General features: G+C 42.0%; 3 protein-coding genes and 1 pseudogene across 3 annotated transcripts; 2 read left to right on the forward strand and 2 right to left on the reverse strand.

Moving 5' to 3' along the window:
* Positions 1–3,269: 3,269 nt before the first annotated feature.
* LOC9632826 lies at positions 3,270–4,488 on the forward strand (annotated as a pseudogene).
* Positions 4,489–6,499: 2,011 nt separating this feature from the next.
* On the reverse strand, positions 6,500–7,389 carry LOC9632828 (mediator of RNA polymerase II transcription subunit 7b). The gene is made up of 5 exons (XM_002967809.2): positions 7,246–7,389; positions 7,118–7,187; positions 6,880–7,046; positions 6,729–6,802; positions 6,500–6,678 (listed from the first exon to the last, which is right to left on the reverse strand). Exons 1-5 carry the CDS (start codon positions 7,375–7,377, stop codon positions 6,597–6,599), a joined length of 525 nt encoding a protein of 174 aa, XP_002967855.1. The 5' UTR covers positions 7,378–7,389; the 3' UTR covers positions 6,500–6,596.
* Positions 7,390–18,304: 10,915 nt separating this feature from the next.
* Positions 18,305–21,027, forward strand: LOC9630886 (probable ferric reduction oxidase 1). The gene is made up of 6 exons (XM_024672739.1): positions 18,305–18,754; positions 18,862–18,904; positions 19,130–19,437; positions 19,474–19,866; positions 19,924–20,164; positions 20,226–21,027. Exons 1-6 carry the CDS (start codon positions 18,595–18,597, stop codon positions 21,013–21,015), a joined length of 1,935 nt encoding a protein of 644 aa, XP_024528507.1. The 5' UTR covers positions 18,305–18,594; the 3' UTR covers positions 21,016–21,027.
* Positions 21,028–21,114: 87 nt separating this feature from the next.
* Positions 21,115–25,297, reverse strand: LOC9632829 (pentatricopeptide repeat-containing protein MRL1, chloroplastic). The gene is made up of 19 exons (XM_024672706.1): positions 24,839–25,297; positions 24,525–24,784; positions 24,403–24,466; positions 24,189–24,333; positions 24,020–24,135; positions 23,840–23,968; positions 23,611–23,781; positions 23,393–23,557; positions 23,196–23,336; positions 23,039–23,138; positions 22,877–22,985; positions 22,651–22,742; positions 22,489–22,594; positions 22,215–22,425; positions 22,063–22,155; positions 21,954–22,002; positions 21,798–21,894; positions 21,404–21,721; positions 21,115–21,336 (listed from the first exon to the last, which is right to left on the reverse strand). Exons 1-19 carry the CDS (start codon positions 25,286–25,288, stop codon positions 21,333–21,335), a joined length of 2,820 nt encoding a protein of 939 aa, XP_024528474.1. The 5' UTR covers positions 25,289–25,297; the 3' UTR covers positions 21,115–21,332.
* Between the last annotated feature and the right edge of the window lie 1,360 nt (positions 25,298–26,657).

Raw genomic sequence — 26,657 nt, forward strand, 5'->3', positions numbered from 1 at the left:
AGACTAGGATATTTATTTTCCTTTTTTAAATTAAACTTTGTTAAATGTTTTTTGGAAAAGAAGCAATCTTTCTAGTAGACGTGTTTAAAAGTGGGTTTTAGGATGTTGAGGGAGCTACTTTAAAGCAAATTTACCAACAAAACTATTTTTCTTTCATTTTCAAGCTTGTTTTCTTTGTCACATGATTTTGGTATTTGAGTATTTGATACTAGTATTGACTAGGTGTAGTGCATCTGATTATGGGATGAAATTTAGATATATTATAACCATAAATCCTTAAAATCTTAGGGGATAGAAACATTATTCTTCTTTCCCCAAATCTTTGTCAGAATTTGAGTTTTCTTCTTCAGTGGGATTTGGCTGGAATAAAAAAAAAAGCCAGTAAAAACACTCTTTTATTAAATAATTGCTATTTTTCCAATTGGTTTAAGAGGAAAGAAATAAGATGCACTATATGTGGTATAAGAGTAAATGACATTGGGTTAATTCCCATTGATTAATGGCTATTTAAAATATAATATATCCTTAAAATGGAAATTGTACGTAATTTTCCTTCATCTTATAAACCATTTATAGACAAAGGTATCCACCGTGGGACTATAGTATCTCTAAAGAAGAGGCAAGTGTTTTTCATCTTATAGGGCATTTACAGACAAAAATATCCATCATGGGACTGTAGTATTTCTAAAGAAAAGGTTAGTGTAACATATGTGATTATAGGATAAGATTTGAATTTAGAGAAAGATATGATACATTATATTATGCATGTGGTAAATTAACACCCTTTTTCTCATAACTCAAAGCTTATAGGATCCAAAAGCAACTTAGGTATGACATAACACCTTCAAAAGCCAAGTCTTCTTTATCATTGATAAGTTCTAATGACTTAGATTTGTCATTGTGAGTTATGGAGCAACCATCTTTAATTTGACCTTAGCTCCACATTTTACAAAAGAAGAGTGATCTGCCAACTTTTTCAAATGTTAGAGAAATCTCTCTAATGTCTCATATCAACCTCTTTGACTACTATTACACCATAAACACAATTGTCAATGATGATCATATATGTTGTGACTTCTTGCAATCTCTTGAAGGCAAAGCGACAACTTAGGTGAAGTTTCTTCTCCTAATGGATAGGATGGACTTCCAGATGCTACTTGCTTCCTTTAAGTAGCATTTCATCAAAGAAAAACCCACAAATCAGCTATTTATTGATTTCTTTTTGTTCTAGTGAGGACTCACGAGTCTATCCCTGATTACATCACCAAACTTAGAGCGTGCTGGCTATTTATGACCATCTAGTCCAAGAAAAGCTAGAATAAATAAAATAATAATAACACTAAAATACAAGTAAAGAAACTACTAAACATCTCCACCAATGTCACATTTTTGCTTGTATAATAATGGATGGACTAAATCAAGCTCTATATATAAATTATCTATTTATTTGTAAATTGATATGTTAAGAATAGATAGTATCTCATACACAACATGAACTGTTTGATTTGATTGAATAGTCCATATCTAAGGGTCTACTTCTAATTAGGATATTTCATATAACAATTATTAATCATTCTCATAAATGAAATATAAAATTTTTATTTTAATTAATTTTTCATATATTTCCATTTATTATTCTCAAAAAATATTTCATTATGAGGATTATGGAGATAATGGACAAATTCCAGAGCAAATAAACATGAATGATTTAGCATCAATGTTTATTATTTTTCTAAGACACTCATTGCCTTCTGGTAGAAATACACAAGTGGGTTCCACATTTTATACATCTTACATAAGTTCAGAGTTACAAATTAATATGTTATTTGTTATACTATCTGCAAGCATAAATTGTCCAATAAGCAATGGTATACATGAAATTAATAATGATGCTACTAGGCTTTTATTATCAAGAGTTGGTAGAGAAGTTTATTTATCTTTTCGAAATGCTAGAGCATCACATTTTATAAGTATTATTATTCAGTATGATATTGGTACTTTTGTAGTTTTATATCAAATACATGGCTATATTTCTAGAATAACACCTTTTTATAATATTCACATACATTCACTTCCATATAAATTTTGTAACTTTTTTAAAAATAGATTATTTAGTGGATATAAAGGTTTATATATAGCTACACTTAATCCTGGTGAATTTTTAACACATTTTTATAAAGAATATATATTTTTAGTACAACTTGATTGTAATACTGTTTTTTATTATCAAAATACAGTTTTATGGGATACTAAAACTTATGGAGCTAGTTTTGATTGTAAATTAAGATTACAAGAAGATGGAAATCTTGTACTTTATTCAGCATTTGATTTACAATCATTATATGCAACTGGAACTTATTGTAAAAAATCTAATTGTGTGAAACCATCAATGCTTATTCTACAATTAAATTGTCATTTAGTTTTATATCAAGATGGAAATCCTTCTATACAAATGTGGTCAACTGAAACAATATGTTATAATTAATAAATTCAAATGTAATTAGAATTTTATATTTTACTTTAAAACTTGAAATTTTTCAAACTTATTCCCAAATATAGCTAAAATTCAAATTTACCTAAACTAGAACAAAATTTATTTAATAGTTGTATGCTTAGATAATTTATTCTTAATTCCAGTAAATTTATAATACTATATTACTTTCATTAAATCAAATATTAATTTGGAATACTAACTCTGTGAAAAAATACTAAATTTATGCAATAAATATATTTAACGTAATTCTACTAAATACTAAAATACAGTTTAAAAGGATCCCATTGTAAAGAATGAGGGTTTTACCATAGAACTTCCGACCTGGAGATTTGGTAATAACACTTTATTCTTTTCACAATATAATTACAGAATTGAGTAGCCCCTTGTCACTTTTACTCTCTTGCTCGGCTCCTAAAAACTCTGCAGCAGACGTTTGCGAGTCCTGCGAGTCCTGGGTATGGTGACGAGCAGGATTGGGATGCTCCATGACTTGTTGCGCAGCTGTTAGACCCAGGAGCTTTTCACTCTGAGTTCCACAAGCAAATAGAAGATCAACCATGCAAGCGTAATGCTCCCGTGACATCAGTTTGTTCAGCCGGTCGTCCGCTTGCATTGACTCGATACACTCGTAACCTTCGGCCCTCCAGCACAGATAACATGCTCAACACAGTGATCTCACTGCTGGAACAACTTATACAACTCTGAAAGAACATGCACAGAAGCAAAACGATGGCTCCCACTCTGATATATCATCACTGTGTATATACATATACACATGATCAACAGTCGTGACTATCCTACACCTGGATCAGTGATGTGGCAACTCATGCCACATAGACTCTCATGTCCAACAAACTCGACTGCAAATTCTTGCAAGACATTATGGTGTGGTACGCTACGTGTTTCTTTGTCTTGGCCACGGCGCAGTTCACCCTTTCGTTGTTCTGCTTTGCAGAAGCTGGTCTTTCTTCCCACCATGACATGGGGAAACCATTTTAAGGTTTTTATGAATGCTGTTAGAACTTATCGTTACTGCGACAACAAAACCCGCGGCCTTGACTATGAAGGTGAGTGATGCTTCTCTGAATTGTTTGTATGAAACGGCATTGTTGGCTTCTCAGGTATGCTCGAAGATATTGGTGCCGCGCCAAGCGGCTCACCTGTGCTCATAATCGGGTGGATCCAACACCACAGCAGTGGGAAGAAATCCGGCAGGCAATCCGGAATAGAGGACATTCACTATTTTATGACAGTGCTTATCATATAGCTGAAAATACGTACAGATAGAACCGTTTCGTTCATTCAGGGGTTTGCAAGTGGTAGTTTGGACAAGGACGCGCTTGCGGTTCGAACCTTCGTAGCTGGTGGCGGGGAGCACTTCATTGCTCAAAGCTTTGCTAAAAACATGGGACTTTATGGTGAGCGCGTTAGAGCTCTCAAAGTTTCGACTCTCGTTGCAACTCCACTAAATTTCGTGACCTGAAAAGAAACTTGATATCAGCCTCCATAAGTCAGTCGACCTTTAATCGTCGCGCTTGTCCTGGGTGACGGGTGAGCCGCACTGGAGGTTCTAAGGACTGACTTGTTGTGCAGTGATCTCTTTTCAGAATGGACTGTGGAGCTGAAAGGCATGGCGGACCGAATCATTAGCATGAGGCATAAGCTCTGCGATGCTTTACGAGCTCAAGGTTTGTTCTTGTTACTCGTCTTTGGGTTTTAAAATTTCAGGGACCCCTGGGATTGGACGCATATTCTCAAACAGATAGGAATGTTTTCATTCACAGGCCTCAACAAGGAGCAACTGCAGTTCATGACGAGAGAATACCGCATCCACATGACACTAGACGGGTAAAATGCTAATTGTTTTTACTTTAGTAATAGTTTAACAAACTCTCTTGCTATTCAGACGCATCAGCATCGCCGGCCTGAGCTTGAAAACGGTACCATTGCTCGCGGATGCCATTCATGCTGCCGTTACAGGGGCCAAGGCGTAAACTCTCGCAAAGGCCATAGAATTTTGCCAATAATAAACCTCTTTTCCCATTGCTCAAAGACACTACAATAGAATTGAGGAGGACCTCACTAAGATTCCAGACTTGATTGCCGAGTCCTCTGGCTTGATGTCGTCGTAGGCCATGCTGTAGACGCTTGAAACGAAATCGAGCATCGTGTGTGAGGGAGCCTCTTTGGCGAAGTGCCGATACGAAGCATGCAAGCATTCTTGTTCTATCTTTCGAAACAGCTTCCATAGTCAAACCACGGTGGCCGCTCTACACATGTTAGAGAGCATTACATATAGTGAACCGACACCAGGCTCTGCTTCCATGGCAGCCTGGGACGCGACGGCAAGGCCATCCTTGCTGCTGTAATGGCCGCCCCGACACGCCGCTACGAAGCATCGCATGGCGGCCATCAAGGCTTGGGCATCGGTCACGTATCCCGCACTGCACAAGAGGGTCAGCATGCAGCTGTAGTGCTGCCCGCTCGCTACAAGCCCAAAGTCGCAAGTCATGGAGCAGCCGCCTCTCACAGCTCCTCTATGGCTCCACGCCCCGAGAACGCTCGCGAAACAGATGCCATCCGGGTGCCCCACCAGGTTCATTTCGTTGAAGAGCTGCAGTGCCATCTGCGGCTGGCCCGCTTGAGCGTAGGCGCTGATGACTGCCGTCCACGACACCACGTTCCGCTCGGACATGCATGCAAACAAATTGCCACACTTGGACATTTGCCCGCACTGGGCAAAGCAGGGCGTTCCACGAGATGACATCTCTCTCTCGCATGACGATAAATTCCTCTATGCTTCCGCTGCTTCCAAACGCCGAAAGCATAGCGTTGCAGTTCTACTAATTGAGTTATCTCATTATTTCAAACATAAAACCAAAAACAGAGCAACTTGTACCTCTTGCGCGCGCTACGCCAGCTCCTCCGCCAGCAGCCCGCCAGCGCCGCCGCCGCCTCATCTGCCCCGAGCACGCAGCGTGAGCGGCAGCCGGATGCAGATGAGCCCCACCAGGTGGAGGATGGTGCACGGGCAGCAGCACAGCGCCGCGCAGTCGCCCGCGAACGGGGCAAGTTGGTTGTCGTGGCCGAAACGCTCGGGTTGGAAGCGAAACGATGAGATGGTGGTCGACTTTTCAGGGTTGGGGTGGCGGGGGACGTCGCCGCCGCCGCCGCCACAAACGAGAGCGCGGCACTGGATCTAAGACCACAAGAGGAGCCGCCGGGGAGGAGCGAAGAGGCGGCGGCGATTGAGTCGGCGGAATCGGAGATTGATCGTCGGGAGGCGATCGCAACCCCGTCGCTCAAGGCGCCTCCTCCATCGCCGGAAGTGGACGCGGCCATGGCGGCTGGGGACTCCGAGAGGCAACCAAAGCAGCAACAGGGCCATCACCACCACCACCACCTTCGATCCGGATCCGCCAAGAACATGGCCCGTCACTCGGTGCTGGAGCGGTCGCTCTGCGCCGCCGGATCCAAGGGGCGCAGCAGTGGAGGAACCCGAGGAGGAGGAGGAGGCGGAGAGGCGGAGGGGCAAGTGCTCGACGTGAAAGCGCCACCAGGTGGAGGATGGTGCACGGGCAGCAGTACAGCGCCGCGCAGTCGCCCGCGAACGCCCCCCCCCCCGGCCCCGACAACGAACTTGCCCGAGCGGGCTTCGAGCCCGTGACCATCTTTCTCCGAGCGTACAAGCGTTTCGAGCTCCCGACCTCCATCTCTGTCTCTCTCACTGTCGGAGCAAGAACAAACGCGTCTCTCTCTGTGGCATCACACGAGAAAGCCAGAGGTTTGGCATTTTACTTCGTGTTTGGTCACGGATCTGACGATTCCATATTACACGGCAGCCTGTGCTTCAGTTTGAGCAACTCAAGTGTGTTCCACCGCTTCTTCCGGAGAACGAGAAAACGTTTTTTTCTTCGTTCTTCCGGCCTAGGGTTTAAGAATTATAAATACTAGTAGTTTTAATATATATTTGAACAAATCTACAAACTTTCCTAACTCGTATTGTGTAGTGGATATTCTCAAAATTGACATATTCTAAACGTGTAATCAAGTCTAGCAAAGAATTGGAAGTAACCAAAACTTGTAACAAGAGAAAAAAAGCTCACAGCATTCTTTGCTGGCTAATTTGGTTTTCTAGTGTGGCTGTCGATTCCTGGAGGAGTAATCTTGCCTCGTTCCTTCTCCTGACAAAATCAAAGAGAAAAACCATGATAAAAACGAATCCAGTGCTTACTTGCGAACTTCTTCCACGGCTTGCTTTCGTCTTTGCACTTGTGTCTCCAGAATGCGAATAAGTGTCGCTCTGGCCTGGAGAACAGTGTTTTCCATGAGCAAAAGAACGAAAAACTTGAGCAAAAGAGAGTTGTTTTTTTTTCTTTCCAAACCTGGTGTGGCCTGAGTGAATTCAGCAAGTGATGCATGTTTCTGAGAATGAGCCCCATGTCTTCCACTCTCCGAGCATACTGCGAAGGCCTCTCCACCAATACGTCGGCGAGCTCCATCATCTGGAGCACAAGCTCCCGGTTCAAAGCCTTGAGCTCCTTCTTGTAGTCTAAACTCCCAAAGTTTGAGGCAACCCACTCGTAGAAAAACAGAGAAAATCTTGGTCGAGTCTCGACTTACCAATGTTGGGTCCTTTGGGATACAGTTGCCGAAGCCCCACTTCCTCCAAGCTGGGTAGCGCATCGTCAGTCTGGAAGCTCAAGCTTATAAGAGAAGGAAAAGAAAAGTGGAGAAAGAGGGTCTCTAACTGTGTAGGTGTTGCCAAAGACGCTGTAGGTTCCCTGGAGCAGCGAAGGCGGCGATGGCGCGGAGGTTTGATCCTTGTAGAGCTTGTAATAGGGAGGCGGGGGCGGATATGCAGCAGACGTTGTGGTAGCCATAGCTAGGGCTACTTATTCCCGAATATTCCTTTTCATTTAAAACTTTTGGATTCTTCGTAACCCGGTCCTGCTGATCATCGATGTACAACCCTGGGGGCTGGCAATCGACACTCCATCGAAAGCGTCAAGGAGGACGCTACGCATGAACACGTATTCTTACCAATCGTAAGCACCTATGATGAATGAAGCCTTTTGAATCTTCATTGAATGGCATGCTTTACCTTGTGTTTTGAGCATTTGTTACCAAATGTGAAGGATGTTTATCAACACTTCCTATTGACAGTCCTGACCATTAGGGCAGCTTACTTAAACCAACGGTTCACTAATCAATTGCCACAAACAACTAAGGTTTTTATGTGAAGACATAAGGAATCCCACGATTCAATGGTAATCAGCAAGGTCTTCATCCACATATACTGTTTACATGGGCTCATGGCAGCCCCCAAGCGGTTATGTTCTTACACTATCAGACACAGTATTCTTTTGGGCATGTTATCAATTAGGCAACAATGTGTAACACTGGCTCAGTGTGATCCAACTTTGGCCAAACATTATTTCATTATTTCAAGAGCTCTGTGGATGAGAACATGTCACAATGTATCACTTTTACTGGATGTTGTTTCTTTACTCACCACTAAAGCCCACTCACTTGGTATGATTTATGTAAAATATAAATAATAATTATAAGTTAAACTAAAAATTACTAATAATACAATAAAAACTTATAAAACACTTTTCATCATAGTAAATTAAAATTTAATCAACTAATGCATTAATCATTCTGATTTGAACCACTGTTATGCCTCATATAAGCATGATCAACATTTAAGTGGTAATATGTGATAAAATATTTCTAATGTAGAACTATTATGAGATTACCAAATTTTATTATGACTTTATATATGACATAATTTCAATAATGTTTTTTAAGAAATAAGATTATATATGCATTTAGAAAAGCTTTTTACCTATAAAACTATAACCACTATGTGTAAGTATTAATTTAAATTTACTTGTATTATTTTAATATTTAAAAACTTAAATGTTTGAAAACTTAAAGCACACTTTAAATTGCAAATATTAAAATTTCAGTTTATATGTAGTATCTGTTTACTTATCTTCTTTATGAAAGAAAAATAATATATGAACTCTTCTTTATGAAAGAAAAATAATATATGAACTAAAATATATGGCTGTGAGGTCCAATGTAACGCTCCTGAGTTTGGACTTCCCGAGAGGTCACCCAGCCCAGCCCAGTACTATTCAAACCCAAGGACACTTAACCCCAAATATCCCAAAACCCTTAACCGATTAGAAAAAAGGGTGCACTCTTGTTCATGAGCCCTTTTCCTCTATATTTGAACCCCATGGATCATCTCTTAACTCGTTCCCTTTAGTTACTTACAATCCACCACACTTCCTTACAAGTTCACGCCCTCGTGAACGGAAGCTGAGAGCTGCAACTCTCCCGAGAACCCCGCTCTCTTGACACCCTACCCCTCGAGTCGAGCCCAGCGGGAGAAAACTGGACCAGCCAGATGTCAATCAATATGTGGTGTGATTCCCCTAGCCAACCAACAGAGTCGGACCTGAAACCTGTCAGGAATCCCCCAATTCTTGCCACATTCCTGACTCTCGCCGGATTCCTGACCTGCAGACCACATTCCTGACTCTCGAGACACTTCTCTATTCCTGACTCTCGAGACACTTCCCTATTCCTGACTCTCGAGACACTTCCCGATTCCTGAGTCTCGAGCCACATTCCTGATGATGATGTGGCGCCTCCTCGACCTCAGCTGTATTTAGGTTGTCCTCGATCCAAGAGTGGTGGAGCTTCATCAACCTATAGTATATATAGGTTAGCCTTGTTCCATTTCTTCACAATCTGAATCAACACCAGTCTAAGGCCTCTTCTTTGTTTTCACTAGCTTTTTCTCTTTGTCTTTAGCATTTTCCAGTCTTGATCTTGTTGGGGGTCTTGACAGTTTGATTCAGATTGTGTTTTTTGCTTTTCTTTTAGCTTGTTTTGATTATTTGATTGCCTTTGTCTTTTCCCCCCTTTCTTTTCTTTCTTCTTGCCAATGGAGTCTCCAAGCCATCCTGATTTCTTCGCCGAAGTCCTTGCAAAAATCCAGTCTGAGAATACCGAGCTGAAGGCGACCCTTCTTCGCATGCAGCAGGAGCTTGCTTCACTTTCGGCTCAAGGATCCAGCAAAGTTCCTGAACCGAAGGTGAGTTTCCCGGCGAAATTTTCAGGCAAGCGTTCGGAGCTTCGTGGATTTTTGAATCAAATGGAGCTGATCTTTGCACTTCAACATCGGCGGTACCCCACTCCCGAGTCTCAAATCGGCGCGATTGGGACGTTGCTCGAGGGTGCAGCTTTGTCATGGTTTTCTCCTCTTCTGGAGAAGAGCATGAAAGGGGTCGTGGTTCCGGAGCTGATGGATCTTCAATTGTTCAAAGAGAAGCTCGAAGCATGTTTTGGCGAGACGGATCGGTTCGGGCTGCTACCACAAAGATGAGACGTCTCTCTCAGGGGTCTCGTCCTGCCTCGATCTACGCTGCAGAGTTCCAACTCCTTGCCTTGGACACTCAGTGGGATGAGCGGGCCCTGATTGACCAATTTCGTTTCGGCCTCAACAACGGTGTCAAGGATTTGTTGCTCACCATGGAGGATCCCAAGGACCTGTCGGACGCCATCAACATAGCTGTTCGATGTGACAATCGTCTCTTTGAACGTCGTCAGGAAAGTCGCCGCGCCGCTGTTTTTCCGTCCCAGACTCAGGAATCCCAGCTTGAGTCTTTGGGGCATAGTCCTGAACCTACTGCTCCGGTCCCGATGGATATTTCTGGTACTCCCTGACTCATTAGAGGGAAGTTGAGTCCTGCTGAGAGGCAATGTCGAATATCTCATAATCTTTGCCTCTACTGTGCTGATCCTAATCACAAAGCAGCTGTGTGTCCCAGGAAGCCTCCCCGATTGCTCGAGTTCACTCTGCCTCAAAGTCCACCACTGTTGCAGTCGGGAAACGACCCTGTCCAAACAGAGTAGGAGCTGTCTGTTTGGACTCCCCAAATAAAAATCACTTTTCTTCCTTATCAAGCTCCTCACCACCTTTCATCAAAGCCACCACCAATTCCCGCAACTTCCGCGTCCCATGTCTCCTTTCTTTCACCGGACAATCAGGACTCAAGGCTTTGGCACTACTGGACTCGGGTGCAACTTCCTGCTTCATGGACACGGACTTTGCTGCCCGACATCACGTTCCTCTTTCTCCTACCATACGGGATCTGAGGGTTGAAGGCATCGGCGGGCATTTTGTGTCTCCATCTTCTGGACTTAGGGAAACGTTGCCCGTTCGAGTACACATCGGGTCCACCGTCACCGATATCGCCTTCAACATCATCAACAACAAGTCTTCCTCTGTGGTGCTCGGTCTTCCTTGGTTCCAACTACATCAGCCTCAGATTTGTTGGAAGGACTTACAGCTCATCTCTCCCACATCACCATCTCCCACGGCTTCCCCTGGTGTTCATCGAGTCCGAATCAGGAAAAGTTCCCTAAACTCAAGTCGGGGTTCTGTTCCTGACTCTACGCAGTTTTCATCCTCTTCTTTTCTCTCTCTTCCATCTTACACTGGACAGTATCCTCGTCTCATCATTCCATTTAGTCGTATGCCTTCTCCTATCTCCACAATCACTATGAAAGAACTCCTTCATGAAGAACCTCTTTTTCTTTTTGCTTTGCATGTTTCTCCTGTCAGTCTTCCTGAGAAGTATCATGATTTTGGGGATGTGTTTGACAAGAAAAAAGCTAGTGTACTGCCTGTTCATCGGCCTTATGATTGTCCCATTGATTTACAGGAAGGAGCGTCACCTCCGTAGGGGCCTATCTATGGGTTATCCCCATCCGAGCTTAAGGCCCTCAAAGAGTACGTGGATGAGAACCTTGCCTCGGGCTACATTCAGCATTCGCAGTCCCCGGCTGGAGCGCCTGTCTTCTTTGTCAAGAAGAAGGATGGGAGCTTGCGGCTAGTCATCGACTACCGAGGTTTGAACAAGGTGACTGTTCGGAACCGTTATCCACTGCCCCTGATCTCGGACCTGTTGGAACGCCTCGGCGGTGCCCGCTTCTTCACCAAGATCGACCTCCGTGGAGCATACAACCTGATCCGGATCCGGCCTGGTGATGAATGGAAGACTGCGTTCCGAACCCGCTATGGCCACTTCGAGTACACTGTCATGCCATTTGGCTTGACAAATGCTCCAGCAGTTTTCCAACACATGGCAAACGACGTTTTTCGGGAGTTTCTTGATCAGATGGTGATCGTCTACCTCGATGACATCCTCATCTACTCAAAAACTCAGGAGGAGCATGACGAACATGTTCGCAAGGTGCTAGCGAAGCTGCGAGAACACGGCCTATACGCGAAGCTTGAGAAATGTTCCTTTGATCAGCAGTCTGTGGAGTTCCTTGGGTACATTGTCACTCCTGAAGGTATCACGATGGATCCTGCAAAAGTCAAGACTATTCTCGAATGGGAGCCTCCACAATCAATGTCAGACGTTCAGGTTTTCCTTGGCTTCGCCAACTTCTACCGCAAATTCATTGATCACTACTCTGACATTGTCCTTCCTCTCACACATCTCACTCGCAAGGATGTTCCCTTCTCTTGGTCTGCTGCTGCCCAGCAGGCTTTCGACACACTCAAGGCGGCCTTCAGTTCTGCTCCTGTCTTGATCCATGCTGATTCCTCACAACCTTTCTTCATCGAGGTTGATGCCTCCGACTTTGCCATTGGTGCTGTGCTATCTCAACTCGGAGCGGATCACGAACTTCATCCGGTCGCTTTCCATTCTCGGAAATTCCAGCCTGCGGAGATCAATTACGAAATCCACGACAAGGAGCTTCTTGCCATCGTGGATTCCTTTGGAGAGTGGCGCCGTTTCTTGGAGGGGGCGAGCCATCAAACAACAGTCTGGACGGATCACAAAAATCTCGAGTACTTTGCCACTTCCCGAGTTTTAAGCCGTCGTCAAGCAAGGTGGGCACAATTCCTGAGTCGGTTTGACTTTGTTATCAAGTACAGACCTGGAAAGTTTCAAGGCCTTCCTGATGCTCTTTCAAGGCGCTCCTATCTCAGTCTCAGGCCTGGTAATCCTGCCTTCGATCAACAGGATCAAGTTATCCTCGGTCCTGATCGGCTTCAAGTTATGGCAATTTCCCTGGCCCCTCAGGACTCCTCCTTGATGGATGCAATCAGAAACGATCTTCAATCCGATGATCTCGCTAGCGACATTTTTCCCCATCTTCAGGCTGGACACCCAGTGACTCCCGACTGCCGGCGATTTGACGAGTTCGAGTTCTTAGATGGCTTATTGTATCGTGGGGAGCAGCTTTACGTTCCTGAAGGTGATGCTCGAAGGTTGATCCTGATGGCGTGCCACGATAGCCCGACTGCTGGTCACTTCGGCATTGCAAAAACCTATGAGCTAGTTGCACGGGACTTTTGGTGGCCTCACATGGACGACTACATCAAAGCTTTTGTTACCTCTTGTGACACTTGTGCCCGGAATAAGGTACCTCGCCACCTTCCTTCAGGTTTGCTTCGTTCCCTTCCGGTCCCTTCAGGTCCTTGGGAATCCATCTCCATGGATTTCTTGAGTGATCTTCCGAGTTCTGGAGGCTTCAACAGCATTTTAGTCGTGGTGGATCGCTTCACAAAGATGGCGCACTTCTTGCCATGTACCAAGGAGTTTTCGGGCGAGGACATGGCAAAACTGGTATTCAGGGAAATTTTCCGACTTCATGGGATTCCTACAGATGTGGTTTCGGATCGGGGGCCTCAGTTCATCTCTCATTTCTGCCAATGGTTTTTGCAGTTTCTTGGAGTGAAGGCCAACCTCTCTTCGGCATATCATCCTCAAACTGATGGGTAGTCCGAGCGAACGATTCAGACATTGGAACAATTCTTGAGGTGCTTCATCAACTATCATCAGGATAACTGGTTCGATATCCTTCCCCTTGCTGAGTTCTCCTATAACAACTCTGTTCACTCTCTTCGAGTTTCCCCCTTCTTTGCGAACTCTGGCCGAAATCCCCGATTCAATCTCTCACTTCCTTCTCCATCTGAATCCTCTCGTTCAAATCCCCGCTCTGAATCATTTCTCTCCAACCTTCAGGAAATCCACAACTCCATCTCCTTCCACCTCCATCGTGCTCAGGAATCTCATAAAACATTTGCCAATGTCCATCGTCAGGATTGTCCCCCTTACAATATCGGGGATAAAGTCTGGCTCCTCAGGCGAAATATCTCCACCACCAGGCCCTGTCCAAAACTCGATTTCAAACGCCTTGGTCCTTTCCCTATCACTGCCATCATTAATCCTGTCACTTATCGCCTTGCACTTCCCTCCTCATATCAAATTCACCCCGTTTTTCACTCCTCTCTCCTTGAGCCTTATGTTCCCAGTCCTATTTCAAATCGGGTCATTCCTCCGCCTCCACCAGTGCAGCTCGAGGATGGGTCTGAGTACGAGGTTTAGGACATCCTTGATTCCAAGATTTCACGATCTAAACTCTACTATCTGGTGGACTGGAAGGGTTACGGACCTGAGGAACGCACTTGGGAACCTGCGGACAACCTGATTCATTCTCCTGACCTTGTTCAGGACTTCCACCGCCGCTATCCTTCTCGTCCCAGTCCTCATTCTTTTTCTCCATCTCCCATCCCTCGCCGCTCATCTCATCCTCCTCTTCGTTCTCATTCACATCCTCGTTCCACTCGTTCTTGAGGAGGGGGTGCTGTCAGGAATCCCCCAATTCTTGCCACATTCCTGACTCTCGCCGGATTCCTGACCTGCAGACCACATTCCTGACTCTCGAGACACTTCTCTATTCCTGACTCTCGAGACACTTCCCTATTCCTGACTCTCGAGACACTTCCCGATTCCTGAGTCTCGAGCCACATTCCTGATGATGATGTGGCGCCTCCTCGACCTCAGCTGTATTTAGGCTGTCCTCGATCCAAGAGTGGTGGAGCTTCATCAACCTATAGTATATATAGGTTAGCCTTGTTCCATTTCTCCACAATCTGAATTAACACCAGTCTAAGGCCTCTTCTTTGTTTTCACTAGCTTTTTCTCTTTGTCTTTAGCATTTTCCAGTCTTGATCTTGTTGGGGGTCTTGACAAAACCTCTCTCTGATACCAAATGTAAACTCTTGAGTTTGGACTTCCCGGAAGTGTAGGGTTATGATATATACTAACATTAATATAATGGATTTTGATAGCTATCAAATTGGTTTCAATCCAAACCACACATTTCTGTATATAATCTAGGGTTTTTGGGCTAATTTATATACATATTTTTGTATTTCATTTTTATATTCTATATACTCACATTAGTGGAGGTGGGGGGCCACTTTAATTATCTTTATAGATTTGGGATTTTGGTTCAAATTTAGCTTTTGCATTGTATAAATCTCACTTTCCATATAATTTTTTCATTTTTTTTTTTTGTTTTTTCATTTTTTTTCATTTTCATGGTAGAGTAGCAACTTCCTCCTCCTTTGACTCTAGAGCAACAATTGGTGTAATTGTTTAATGTTATATAATTGCATTTGAACAATTAAACTTAGTTGATAGTGGCATTTATGGCATTTGATATAGCTCCTTTTGCTCTTATTGTCAATCCTCACATTTGGCTGAAGTTTTTTTATGAGAATCTTAAGGGTGATGTGTACCATTGGCTTAATCATTATATAGTGATTGTCACATATCATTCTTGGGATGATGCTTGACATTTGTATGAGTTTCCCACATGTTTCTAAGGGATGACACTACAGTGGTATAATGGTTTGAGTGCAACCACTAATATAGTTTGGAGCATTTTCTCGAACATCTTAAAACACACATTTAAACATGCTAATGATTGTGGTGATGCCTTTTAATAATTCAATCATCTTTGTTAAGAGCTACATAAGTTAGTGTTGCAATTTGATATTCATTTCCGGAGCCTCTTGTTTCGTGTAGAGTCAAATATATCAGAGTGGATCAAGTTGAAAATGTTGTAGCTCACACTTCGTCAAGATCTTATAGGACTTCTATATGCACTTGCTCTAACCATCCTTAATGATACTCTTCACTTGACATAATGTTAGGAAATATTGCATCTTCCACTTCTTGCTATATATCTTTCAATTTTACTTCTTGTGGGAAATGATTCTATTTTAATGAAAGTTGATGTTGCTGCTATCTGAATTCAAGGACAAAGGTGAGAATGTGGTCATGGCCATGATGTTTGTTGGTAAACGTGTGATGAAGCTGGTCACATTTATTAGCGTTGTCAACATTTTCCAAATTGGTGACTTCTATTTCTTGGGTGGAGACCTTGGTGTCAATAACGTTCTATTGGTGCTATTGTAATAGAAGGTCTAGACTCCAAAAAGCTTTCAAGAAATAAGGAGTCATATGAGTAGTGGAGGGTCCTTACCTGAATAAATCAATGATCCCTTCATTTTTCTTTTGGGAGTATAATTCATCTAATATTTACTTTCCAAGCTCATTTTTATAACAAGAAGTCTATTATTATTCTCTCCATATTAATTGATATAGGCTCAAGTTTATCTTTTATTGCTCGGCTTATTGCTATACATTGCCATCTACATTTGCATTGTGTAGTAGAACCAGCTTTCATTCTATATAGCAACAGCTATACATATGCATGTACATAGGATGAGGTGAATTTAATTGTGCATGTGGGTAATCTCAAGCTTGAGCTGCAATTATTGCAAGTGGTGCTAAGTCAAGCTTTAGACCTCATCTACAACTAGTAGAGGTGAACTACTCCATGATAAAGAAAGAGTGTTTAGCAGCAATTTAGGGTTTCGAGAAACTTTATGCAATTCTCAAACATTACTAAAAGGTGATCATGCTATAGTTACCATGATTCTCCTATTCTAGGTGGGTATATAAGATATCATTGTGTGACTAAAAAACTATGCAGGTTTTTTTAATAGCCAAAGATGCAATATAATGTTATTTGGTATGTGCATAGTTGCATTTGGTGCCAAGCTCATAATACTCCTCCTCATGCTACAAAAGTACTATTAGAGTTAATTGCAATTTCTTGTCCATGTGAGTTAGTGGCATTTTATTTGATGGTTATGGTAGATTATTAGCAATAAATATATCATTATTGCTTCTAACTACTTAACTCACTAAATAGAAGTTGGTACTCTTGCTAGTGCCTTTACTATTAGATTACTGTTGGATACTTCCTTCTCAATTAAGTAGCAATTCTATTTAGAGTGAATTCTTTCGGATAATGGCATCACATGTATGGCTGAAGCATTTCATGTTTTAACATCTCGATTGAGGATATGCCACATACAAGTATTTATTATACACAGTCAAATGGTTTGGTGGAAGGGCTCATTTAAACCTTCAAAAGGATGATCGTGAATTATATGAACTTTAAGCATTTAGATTATGATGGTTATTTGCTATCTCTTTGGTATATATATATATATCATAGAGGTGCAAAGTTCTATTGGTGCTTCATCATATAAACTCCTATTTTATTAATTGAGCTTACCTCTGTGATTGCCATGAGCTGTTGATACTAAGTCTTGGGATCAATATTTAACAAGCATTTTGTAAGTTTTTGAATTTAGACTTCTTGGGAGGTCACCCAACCTAGTATTATTCACTTAACCTTAAGTATTCTAAAACCCTTAACTAATTGAAAAAGGGGGTGCACTCTTTTTCATGGGCCCTTTCCCTTTATATTTAAACCCTTATAGATCATTTATCAAGTTATTCCCTTTAGTTGGTTACAATCCACCACCCTTCCCTGCAAGTTCACACCCTTGTGAATGAAAGCTGAAAGTCACATCTCTCCTAAGAGCCTCGCTCTTTTGACACCCTACCCCTACTCGGGTTAAGCCCATCAATCCTTATAAATTGTTTTTTAAGTAATTCATTTTGGTTGTTTACACATTCTTTTACTGATTTGAGCAGAGTTTGCCGAATATTTAAATTGTATTCAAGTGGGACAACAAAGGCATTACAACTCCCACCATCATCCATATGTGAAGTACAAAATGGATGACTTAGTGTTAGTTCATTTTCTCAATTTTACAATATGTGGTTTATCTAAGGGTTTCTTACTCTATGGAAAGGATCGTATTGAGGGTTGTGGCAAGTTAGATCACAAGTTTATGAGGTTTGACATAATGTTTAATAGACTAATCCTCTAAAAATTGTGCATGTGCAACAATTGAAATGATTCATATAAAGGGATTAGCAACAATTGACATCATCTACAAATCTACTGATGCCTCCTTTTGATATTCCTCCAGATATCAACCCATTTATTAAAGAACCTTGATTGTCTTCCATCCATCTAAGAGGAGGGGATTATTATGGCTATGATATTGTATATTAATATTAGTTTAGTGAAACTTTAATAGGCATTAGATTGGTTTTAATCTGGACCACTCACTTCTATATAAATTAGAGTGTTTGGATTAATTGATATGCATATTTTTATATTCTATTTCTATATTCCATACACTCATATGGCTATATTTCATCCTTTTTATACAATTTTATAGTTGAAACATTAAAATAAGATATACTAAAATATTATGAAAAAAAAATTGTATAGAAATACTCTATTTCTATTTTAGTTAGAATAAATTTATAATAATTTTTAATTATAATTTAACATTCTCCCTAAATTATTTACACCAGATTATCTAGTGTTTCATTTATTATTTAAACCAATGTTTTACGTTAGGAAAAAAATTATAATAATTTTTATTCAATTTCTATATAATTTAATATTACAGATTGGGTTTTGTAGTTAATGTTTTTTACAGTATATGCCAAGGTAATAAGCTCCAAACAACTTGTTGACAAACAACCTATTGGCTCTTACATTTAAAACTGAAGTATTTTTGTCTGTAACAAGACTAGCCAAAACTATCTAGATTGTGAGAAGGGCCAAAAGAACTGGCACAGTGCTACCATGTAAAACAGTGCCTAACAAAGATCAAGTAGAAAGCACAAACAAAGTGACAAGAAACAGTGCTTCACTCCAAACGTTTGTGCTGGTTGCTACTCGAAATGGCTCCGTCGATCCCACTCCATCTCATCCAGCACATATAAAAGCCTGTTTCGCGAGCATGGAGCTCATCGAGAAGAACCACAATGAAGAACACTACGCGTGTTCATGTTGTAGTTCAACTCGTATTCATCTTCGTTTTTGCGGGATGGATCTTCAACTGGATCATGCTGCCAACGCAAGCTTGGTATAAGTTCTGGGGTCTCATTCTTGACAAGAACGACTCCAGGGCCTATGGAGAATCCGGTAATCATCAGTAAAGTTCTCATTTTGTATAATGCAAAAACTTACATTTGCCATTCTTATCACAGCATCGTATGCGATCCTCTACGTTGTGCCTGTGATTTTCATAGCTTTCTTCGGCAGCATCTACATGAAATACATCAAGATGTTAAGGTAAAGCCTTGAAACATTAACTTACTTGTCATCTCCGGGAATGCTTTCAGGCTGCCAGACTCCATACGCAACGCTTGGTCTCGTCCAGCACTGATCAAAGCGCCAATACTCTCGCTCATTTCTGGAGTAGAGCTCTTTGTTCTAGCGGCATTCGTACTCCTGTGTGCATGGTCGACATGGCGGCCGATAAAAACTTTGCTGGACAAGATCCATGATCCTGGACAGCAGTGGATTGAAGGATCCCTGTAAGATCACGATGACAACTTCACAAAGTCAAGTTTTTGATCGAAATACCTTCGGTTTTTTTTTTCTTTATAGGTGGCTCAGAAGATGTGAAATCATTGGATACGAGCTTGGTTATGCTGGACTCGTCCCGTTCGCTTTCCTGTTCTTCCCAGTCGCAAGAACCTCCTCAATTCTCCACTTGGTGAACATTCCTTTCGAGCATTCCGTCAAGTACCACATCTGGGTAGCAAACATTACTTTGGTTCTCTGGACGGGTCACTCCGTTGCTTATCTCATTCTCTGGATTCGTGCAAAAGAAACAAGCAAGGTTGGCAACTTATAAGTTCTCGTCAAAATAAGCATACCTCTGACGAGCTCGCATGGTTTTTGGTTTTTACTCTTCAAGTTTATCAACCAAGGTGGAAGGTTCGACCTCGCTGGAATCGGAGCCTCGGTGGCCTTCGCCACAAGCCTTATCATGTGGATCACTGCAATAAAACCCGTGAGAAATCGCAAATTCGAGATGTTCTTCTACACGCACCAGCTCTACATCGTCTTCATCTTTAGCTTCGCCGTCCACGCTGGAGATCGAGGCCTGGAGACAATAGCGGCTGGTATGGTCCTGTTCTTCGTTGATAGACTCCTCAGGTACCTCCAGTCGCGGAGGCATGTTGATATGGTTTCTGCAAAGCTAATATCCTCGGACATGATGGAGCTAGCCTTTGCAAAAGATCCAAGTAAGAATAGAGAAAAGAAAAGGAAAGTTATCATGCCAAAAATCATTGCTTTACCAGGTTTGCGATATCCAGCCTCGAGCATTATGTTTCTCAACATCCCAGCAGTGTCTAAGCTCCAGTGGCATCCTTTCACAGTGACCACCAACTCAAACGTGGACGACTACAAGATCTCCGTGGTCATCAAATCCAAAGGATCCTGGACAAAGAAACTCAGGAACTACGTGACCAACCCCAAGAACTATCACGTCGACGCGATCATCGAAGGCCCCTATGGACACAGCTTAGACTACCTGATCGAGTAAGTACCAAAAAAAAAAAAAAAAAAAAGCGTCAAAAACTCACCTCGGTTCTTCTTCTAGCTACTCAATCCTGGTGTTCGTCGCTGGAGGCAGTGGGATCACACCCTTCATCCCAATTCTCAAGGAGGTGTTCTTCCAGATCCAAACCGGCCAGAGACCACTTCCGGAAAAGATCGAGCTCATCTGGACTTTACGAAACTCGGACGAGCTCAGTGTTTTAGAATCAGTGTCACCCTGGTCGATCTGTCCAGACTTTTCCTATCTGCTCAATCTCCAAATCCACGCATACCTCACAAGACAAGACGCCACGGACCTCAAGAACAAGCCATCCAACTCTCACGAGACAATCCTCTTCACAGGAACGCAATACGAGAAGTACCTCACGCACAAGAAACCAAAGTTTAAGGCAGTCACAGGCACGCAAAGCTACGCTCTCCACGCAGCAGTGATCCTGGCAAGTTTCGGAGGATACTTACTTCTCTCGGGAGTGATCCGGCGATTCATCGTGTTCCCGCTGGATCACAACGTCTATCACATCTACAACAAGCCTTCCGCGGGGACGATCGCGCTGCTCGAGTACTTGGCGGCGGTGGTGGTGTTTGGAGGGAGCACGGCGGTGGCGTGGACGTGGTGGAAGGAGAGGAGGATTGGAGCGGTGATGGGGATGAAAATGGAGCTCCCATTCGTGGTGGAGGAGGATCCAGTGATGCTCACGGATGTGCATTTTGGATGCCGGCCAGACTATCCAGGTGAGTGGAAGAATTTCTTCTCGATTGATCACTTACGAGAGGAATTTGTGGGATTCCAGAGATCTTCTTCGAGCACGCGAGGAGGCGGAGGAAGGGCGTGAGCGTCGGCGTGATGGCTTGCGGGCCGCAGCAGCTCCAAGAGAGCGTGGCCGCGGAGTGTAAGGCGCATTCCCTGGGCTTCCATCCCCTAAATTTCGAGCTTTAGCGAAGAACCCTAAAATCTCTTCACATTTTTAACCTAATAAAAGCCTTTAGTTTTACTAAAGGCCCGCCGAACCAAAAGATTTCTCCGAGCCGGTGCCGAGCCTGTTTAGCTTGCTGCGACTTTCGCGTAGAAGACCTTCGCTTGCTTATTTGCCATTCTACCACAAATCGATATTTTTTCTCGTAGCTCCACTCTGCTCAAAACTTTCATGCTTCATCTATCAAAAAAAGAGAACTTGTTAGAACTCTAGCAAGAACACTTGGAAGAACTTTAAACTTGCTCACTCTTGGTTGGGCGAGATCTTTCTAAAGCGATGGTTGAGGCTGGATCCTTGCCTCCTCTCGGATGGAAGCGGCGTCCCCATTCGTATCGCTCGCTGCTGCTCAGCGATGCTCTTCCCCAGCATGATGGGCCTGGGAAGCACTCCCAAGTTTGCGTGATCCACTCGTGCCTTGGCGGGCGACGATGGTGATGGCGTCGCCACCGAGGGCTTGAACCACTGCGAGAGAGCTGCTGGATGCAACCGGATCTTCCCCAGGCTCTCCTTTCCATTGAAACGCAGTTTAAGTTTTCTCAGCAGCGCAGCCAAAGCTTGACCGTTCCTGAAGGAAGCAAAAAAAAAAAAAAAAAAAAAAAAACTATCTTTATGAGAAGAACAAAGAAGGAGCGAGGAGCTACCTCCTGGTAACTGTAATGGCTTTTACTCGTCCATCCGGGAGGATCACCGATTTCCTTGTTGTCTCGAACTTTATGGTGACAAAAGGAAGTTCTGCGCCTGGATTGGTAAAAAGAAACAACATCAGGACTTGAAAGGCATTTATTTTCTTCGCGTACCAGCTGCACAGCGACGCCGAAGGGCTTTCAGTATCGTAAGCAAACACACCTGTTGTGCAGACGAGCATTTCCAAGTCAGTAATAGACGTGGGATGAAATGAGACGATACCTCCGCCGTGTAAATAGGCAGTCCATCTGCTTCGAAAACGATCGGCTCGCCGTCGCATTTGAATGCTGGCACTACACCGATTGATGAGGCTTCCTAAACAAAATATATAAACTTTTAACAATGATCTCTCCAACAGAATCGAAACGAATTACCTCGTACAAAGCTGAGGCTCGAGGGTCGTAAACTCCAAAGCCCTCCACCAAGTGCTTGTTTGGAGAGGAAGTTTGGAACACGAGACCAGTATCTGCTCTTTCGGATGACTCTGGAATTCGTAGACAAGCGAGTAGTCTCGAAAGTACTGGCAGTGTAGGCTGTGCTCCACCCGAAAGTGTCTGGCGGAAACATGCAAGGGCCCAGGAAAGCCTGCAATGTTTCCTTGATTATCCAAGTGATAGCAGGAAAACCCGACTTGAGACTTAAACTTACCATTGGCCATGCGGTTTCTGATTGTCGTCTACCATCCACAACGGGTTTACCGAGGAAGCAAGCTTCGGAGGTCCAATGGAGCTCCGGATGCCTTCCAGACAAATACCTTCGTGCACAACATGGGCTCAATACAGATTTCCAAAGCACCAGCAAGCAACATACCTATTATGTTGTCACACATAGCCAAGTTTGGAACTATACCATCCGCAATTGCGTGGGTGTACAAGTTGAGAGCGATGCCAGCCTCGTTTTCCCTGTCAAAAAAGAAAGAAAAAAAAAAACGAGCATTAGCTACGAGCAAGGGAGAATAAACATACCATGCTCCTGACAAACAGCACCTACAATGCATGCAAACAGACAAACCATCCGATCAAATAGAGAAGAATACTTCTCACAAGCCTCCAGCAAAATACTGTAAGTTAATTGATTAGGAGAAACCCCCGCTTCTTTCAGCTCTTCCAAGCTTTGGAGCGCATTCTGGAATTGCTTCCCTCGACCTGCAAGCACAACATCGCATTTAACTTATACAAAACTCCGTGTACAAGCTTACACAAGGCTGTCATAAGGGCGTTAAGAGTGGAAACGCTGGGTCGAATTCCCACTGCCTGTATATTTTCGTAAAGAAATATAGCTTTCTCCCAGTTTCCTGTCTGGCCACGAAGTATTTCATCAAGTAAGTTCAAATAATTAGCATTGTAATAACTCACATTGCTACAGACTCCCATTAGGGAGCTGAATATCACAGGACCAGGAACAAGAGAATACTTTTCAACTTCTTGTAATACATCAAAAGCACAGTCGATTTTACTAGCATGGCCAGCAACATCAATCAAAGCACTAAAGAAAATCTGCATAATACAAATCAAGTGAACACACACAAAGAAATAGGAGCACAAATCGTTACCTCGTCTGGTTTCACACCATCTTTCTTCATATCATCGTAGATGGAAAATGCACGCTCCAAATTGCCACTACTGCTGCATGCATGAACAGCTGCTGTATAAGGCTCTGGGCATCCTCCAATTCCACGCTTGCGCATCATTGTGTAAACTTCATAGGCAGAGTCTCCCTGGAAAATTTAGCTGTCACAACAAGGCCATAGAAATCATAAAAACCGCTTACATCTCCTGCTTTTGAGCATGCATCTATGAGCGAACACATTGTGACATGATTTGGATTGATAGGATTTTCAGACTTCAACTCTGTGAACACCTCAAATGCTCTTTTCACCGCGCCAGACCGACCACAAGCGTTGATAAGCGAGTTGAAAATGACTCGATCGGGTTTTATTTTCTGTCCAACAATGGATCACGTAAAATTGCCGCTAATCGTTGAATCAAATGATGTAAACCTTTGAGAGCATGATTCTGTAAATTCCAAAAGCCTTTGCAAGTTCACCAGTTCGAGCGCAGCCATCGATGATCGCTCCATATGTAAGAAGGTTGGCTTCAACTCCAACACTTTCCATTTCACGGTAAACCTGTGCTAAAACCGAGTTAGTCCAATGAAGGATGGGACCAGGATTTCTTGCCTGAAAGACAAGATCTGTCTTAAGAGCCTTTGAACAAGTTGAGATTAGAGTAGTATAAATCATGCAGTCTGGCTTAAAACCAGCTCGTTTCAGTGCCGCAAAAGCTCCAAAAGCCCCTGTTTGCCATCCAAAACAAGTACTTCAAAAAACTTAGAAAAATGCTTAATACCATTCATATCTCCTGCGTTGCAGCAGACTGAAAGAAGCATATTATAAGTGCTTAGCGTCGGAGACTTGATCAACCCGGTGTATCTGAAAGCCTCTTCCACAGCCAATTGTCTTTTACATTCTTGGTAGAATCGTGCATGATAGACCTGCAAAACTCAGCCACTTCCTTCCCTTCATCAATAAACCTGAGCAAGAAAAATAGTCGTCGAAATTACCTTGTTCATATCCAAGGTTCCTTTCTTCTCCATCTCCTCGAGAACCTCCAAACTTTCTCGAATTCTGCGATTTAGACAAATTGTCAATGTGTCAAGCATGGAGATAAATGGAAAGTTCCAACCTTCGAGCTCTTATAAGTCTGTCATAGGCGATGAGATCCTCTTGTCCTCGAGGCGATGGCATCCTGGTGAATTTTTTTACTGCCTGTTCTAACACGGTCTCCTCCTTGGCTGGTAATTCGGGAGTATGCCTTTCGTCGCTTTCCAAAAGGCGAATGGGACTAAACTCGGCAACCTGGGCCAAATCATCTCGGGAAGTCGACGAATTCTGGGCTGGAGAAGAGATTTCTTGAAACTCTCGCGAAGTAAACGCAGTGGGAGCCTACAATGATTTTGCGTGGAAAACTATGAGTAAAGATATGAAACATTATTTTACCTGAAGCTTCCCATGCTCGATTTCGATTTCTAGACCTCCTCGTTGCTCAAGAACGGCCACCGCTGTGTCAAACTGCCGAAAATCCTCGCTTCCAATGCCGCTGGAGCTGCCGAATTCTCGAAATTCTTGGCGATTATCCCTGGATTTGGAGGCGGCCGACGACGAATGCACATAGAACCAGTACATGGGGAGAACCGTGGCCGCCGCTGCCGTGGCCGCCAATGCCGCATCGAAGAAGAAATCCGAGTCGCTGGGGTGAGCTCCACACCTGGAGGAAGAAGATCCGCCGAAACCCTGCTTCCTGGGATGCTGGCGATTGTGGCGTGGCGAGGATCCCGTCGCCTTGCAGCATTGCAATGCCGCCCTGGATTGTGATGCCGTGGCGGTGTAAGAGGACGAGGAAGAAGAGGCCGCCATAGCCACCGATGCCGATGCCGCGGCGGCCTCCATGACCGCGCCTAAAACCTCAATCAAAACTCTACACAAAGTTGTTTTTTTCGCACGACGACATATTCTGGAATATTCACCGGCGTATTCTACCGTTCGTTTCTGCGGCGAAGATAAGATAAAAGTAGCCGTGGTCGTGTGTTCGATTCCACTGCAATACTTACCACTTATCTGTCACTAGCAAGGAGTTGTCACTACATTGAGACCAAGTTTATGAACTTGGTGATGAAGGTTACATTTTTACACAGTTTTGTTCACAATTCCTTTATTGAATGTCTCTTATAAAAAATGATTCTAGAGAAGTTAAGAAAAACATTTTTTTTCAAAGTGAGGTGATTATTTAGATTCCTACCATTTATAAAAGATTTCATTAAGCTTGAAAATATATGGATGACACTTGTGATAAGCACTATTTATGAGTTCATAATAATCTTGTGTTTTTGTTTTTTTTGAGTTTTTATTTCATTGTGACAGTACTATATATTTAGTATTAAAGTTTTTACATTATTTTCAGTTCTAAACTGACAAAAAATCAATAACCTCTTTAAATAAAATAATTTTAAAGTGGTTTAAAATTAAATATAGCTAGGTTATTAAATAATATTAAATTTTCCTATGTTAATTAATTTTTTAATTTTTTTCTAATTTTTATTTTAACAAATATTAAATTAATTAATAAATAAATAAAATTATTTATAAGTATTATTTATGATTTTTTGGTAACATTTTCCCTAATAACTATATCTACATTAGAAACTAGTTTATTAATAATTTAAGTTAAGCAGTGATACATAATATGAGAGTTAAATAAGTAATACATATCGATAAAATTTAAAGTAAAAAATATCTATTTACAGCCTTAAGAAAAAATTTAAAGCAATTATACTAATATAATTACATAAAAAAATAATGTTATTTATATAAGTATTTTTTATGTTTAAAAATAAAATATATATTGATCAATATTGTGGCCATTCAAAAACATATAATATCCATATTAAATATTAAATATTAAAATTTTAATATAAAATTTGTATAAATTATTAATAAATATGATTATTATTCACTTTTTAATCATTATTTAAAATTACTACTAAAAATTATTATAAAAACAATTAAAAAATATATATAAGTATAAAGCATTAATGTACATGTATGAATTGAGTATAATTAAAGTATATCGGTAAATATGAAAAAATATATTTATAAATGTTTTATTACTAATTAATGTTAAAAAATACTTCAGCTGCTATAACCTTTTTTAGTTATATTTATAAATAATAATTATAGTTTACTAAAGTGGCTATAAATCAACATATCAAATTTGTTTAAAGAGAAATTAAAATAATCCAATCTACCATAATAAATATTT

This window comes from Selaginella moellendorffii, unplaced genomic scaffold (genome assembly GCF_000143415.4).
Source record: "Selaginella moellendorffii unplaced genomic scaffold, v1.0 SELMOscaffold_9, whole genome shotgun sequence".
Taxonomy (NCBI): domain Eukaryota; kingdom Viridiplantae; phylum Streptophyta; class Lycopodiopsida; order Selaginellales; family Selaginellaceae; genus Selaginella; species Selaginella moellendorffii.

Excerpts from the sequence above, each read along its gene's own strand:
- LOC9632828 (XM_002967809.2), bottom strand. The coding sequence starts at position 7,377 with ATGGCTACCACAACGTCTGCTGCATATCCGCCCCCGCCTCCCTATTAC. Across the intron at positions 7,047-7,117 it reads TCCCAAAGGACCCAACATTG|ACTACAAGAAGGAGCTCAAG; the intron begins GTAAGTCGAGAC and ends TTGGGAGTTTAG. Across the intron at positions 6,803-6,879 it reads ATTCACTCAGGCCACACCAG|GCCAGAGCGACACTTATTCG; the intron begins GTTTGGAAAGAA and ends ACTGTTCTCCAG.
- LOC9630886 (XM_024672739.1), top strand. The coding sequence starts at position 18,595 with ATGAAGAACACTACGCGTGTTCATGTTGTAGTTCAACTCGTATTCATC. Across the intron at positions 18,755-18,861 it reads CAGGGCCTATGGAGAATCCG|CTTTCTTCGGCAGCATCTAC; the intron begins GTAATCATCAGT and ends TGATTTTCATAG. Across the intron at positions 20,165-20,225 it reads AGCTTAGACTACCTGATCGA|CTACTCAATCCTGGTGTTCG; the intron begins GTAAGTACCAAA and ends TTCTTCTTCTAG.
- LOC9632829 (XM_024672706.1), bottom strand. The coding sequence starts at position 25,288 with ATGGAGGCCGCCGCGGCATCGGCATCGGTGGCTATGGCGGCCTCTTCT. Across the intron at positions 23,782-23,839 it reads ACAGAATCATGCTCTCAAAG|AAAATAAAACCCGATCGAGT; the intron begins GTTTACATCATT and ends ATTGTTGGACAG. Across the intron at positions 22,156-22,214 it reads GAGCCTCAGCTTTGTACGAG|GAAGCCTCATCAATCGGTGT; the intron begins GTAATTCGTTTC and ends TATTTTGTTTAG.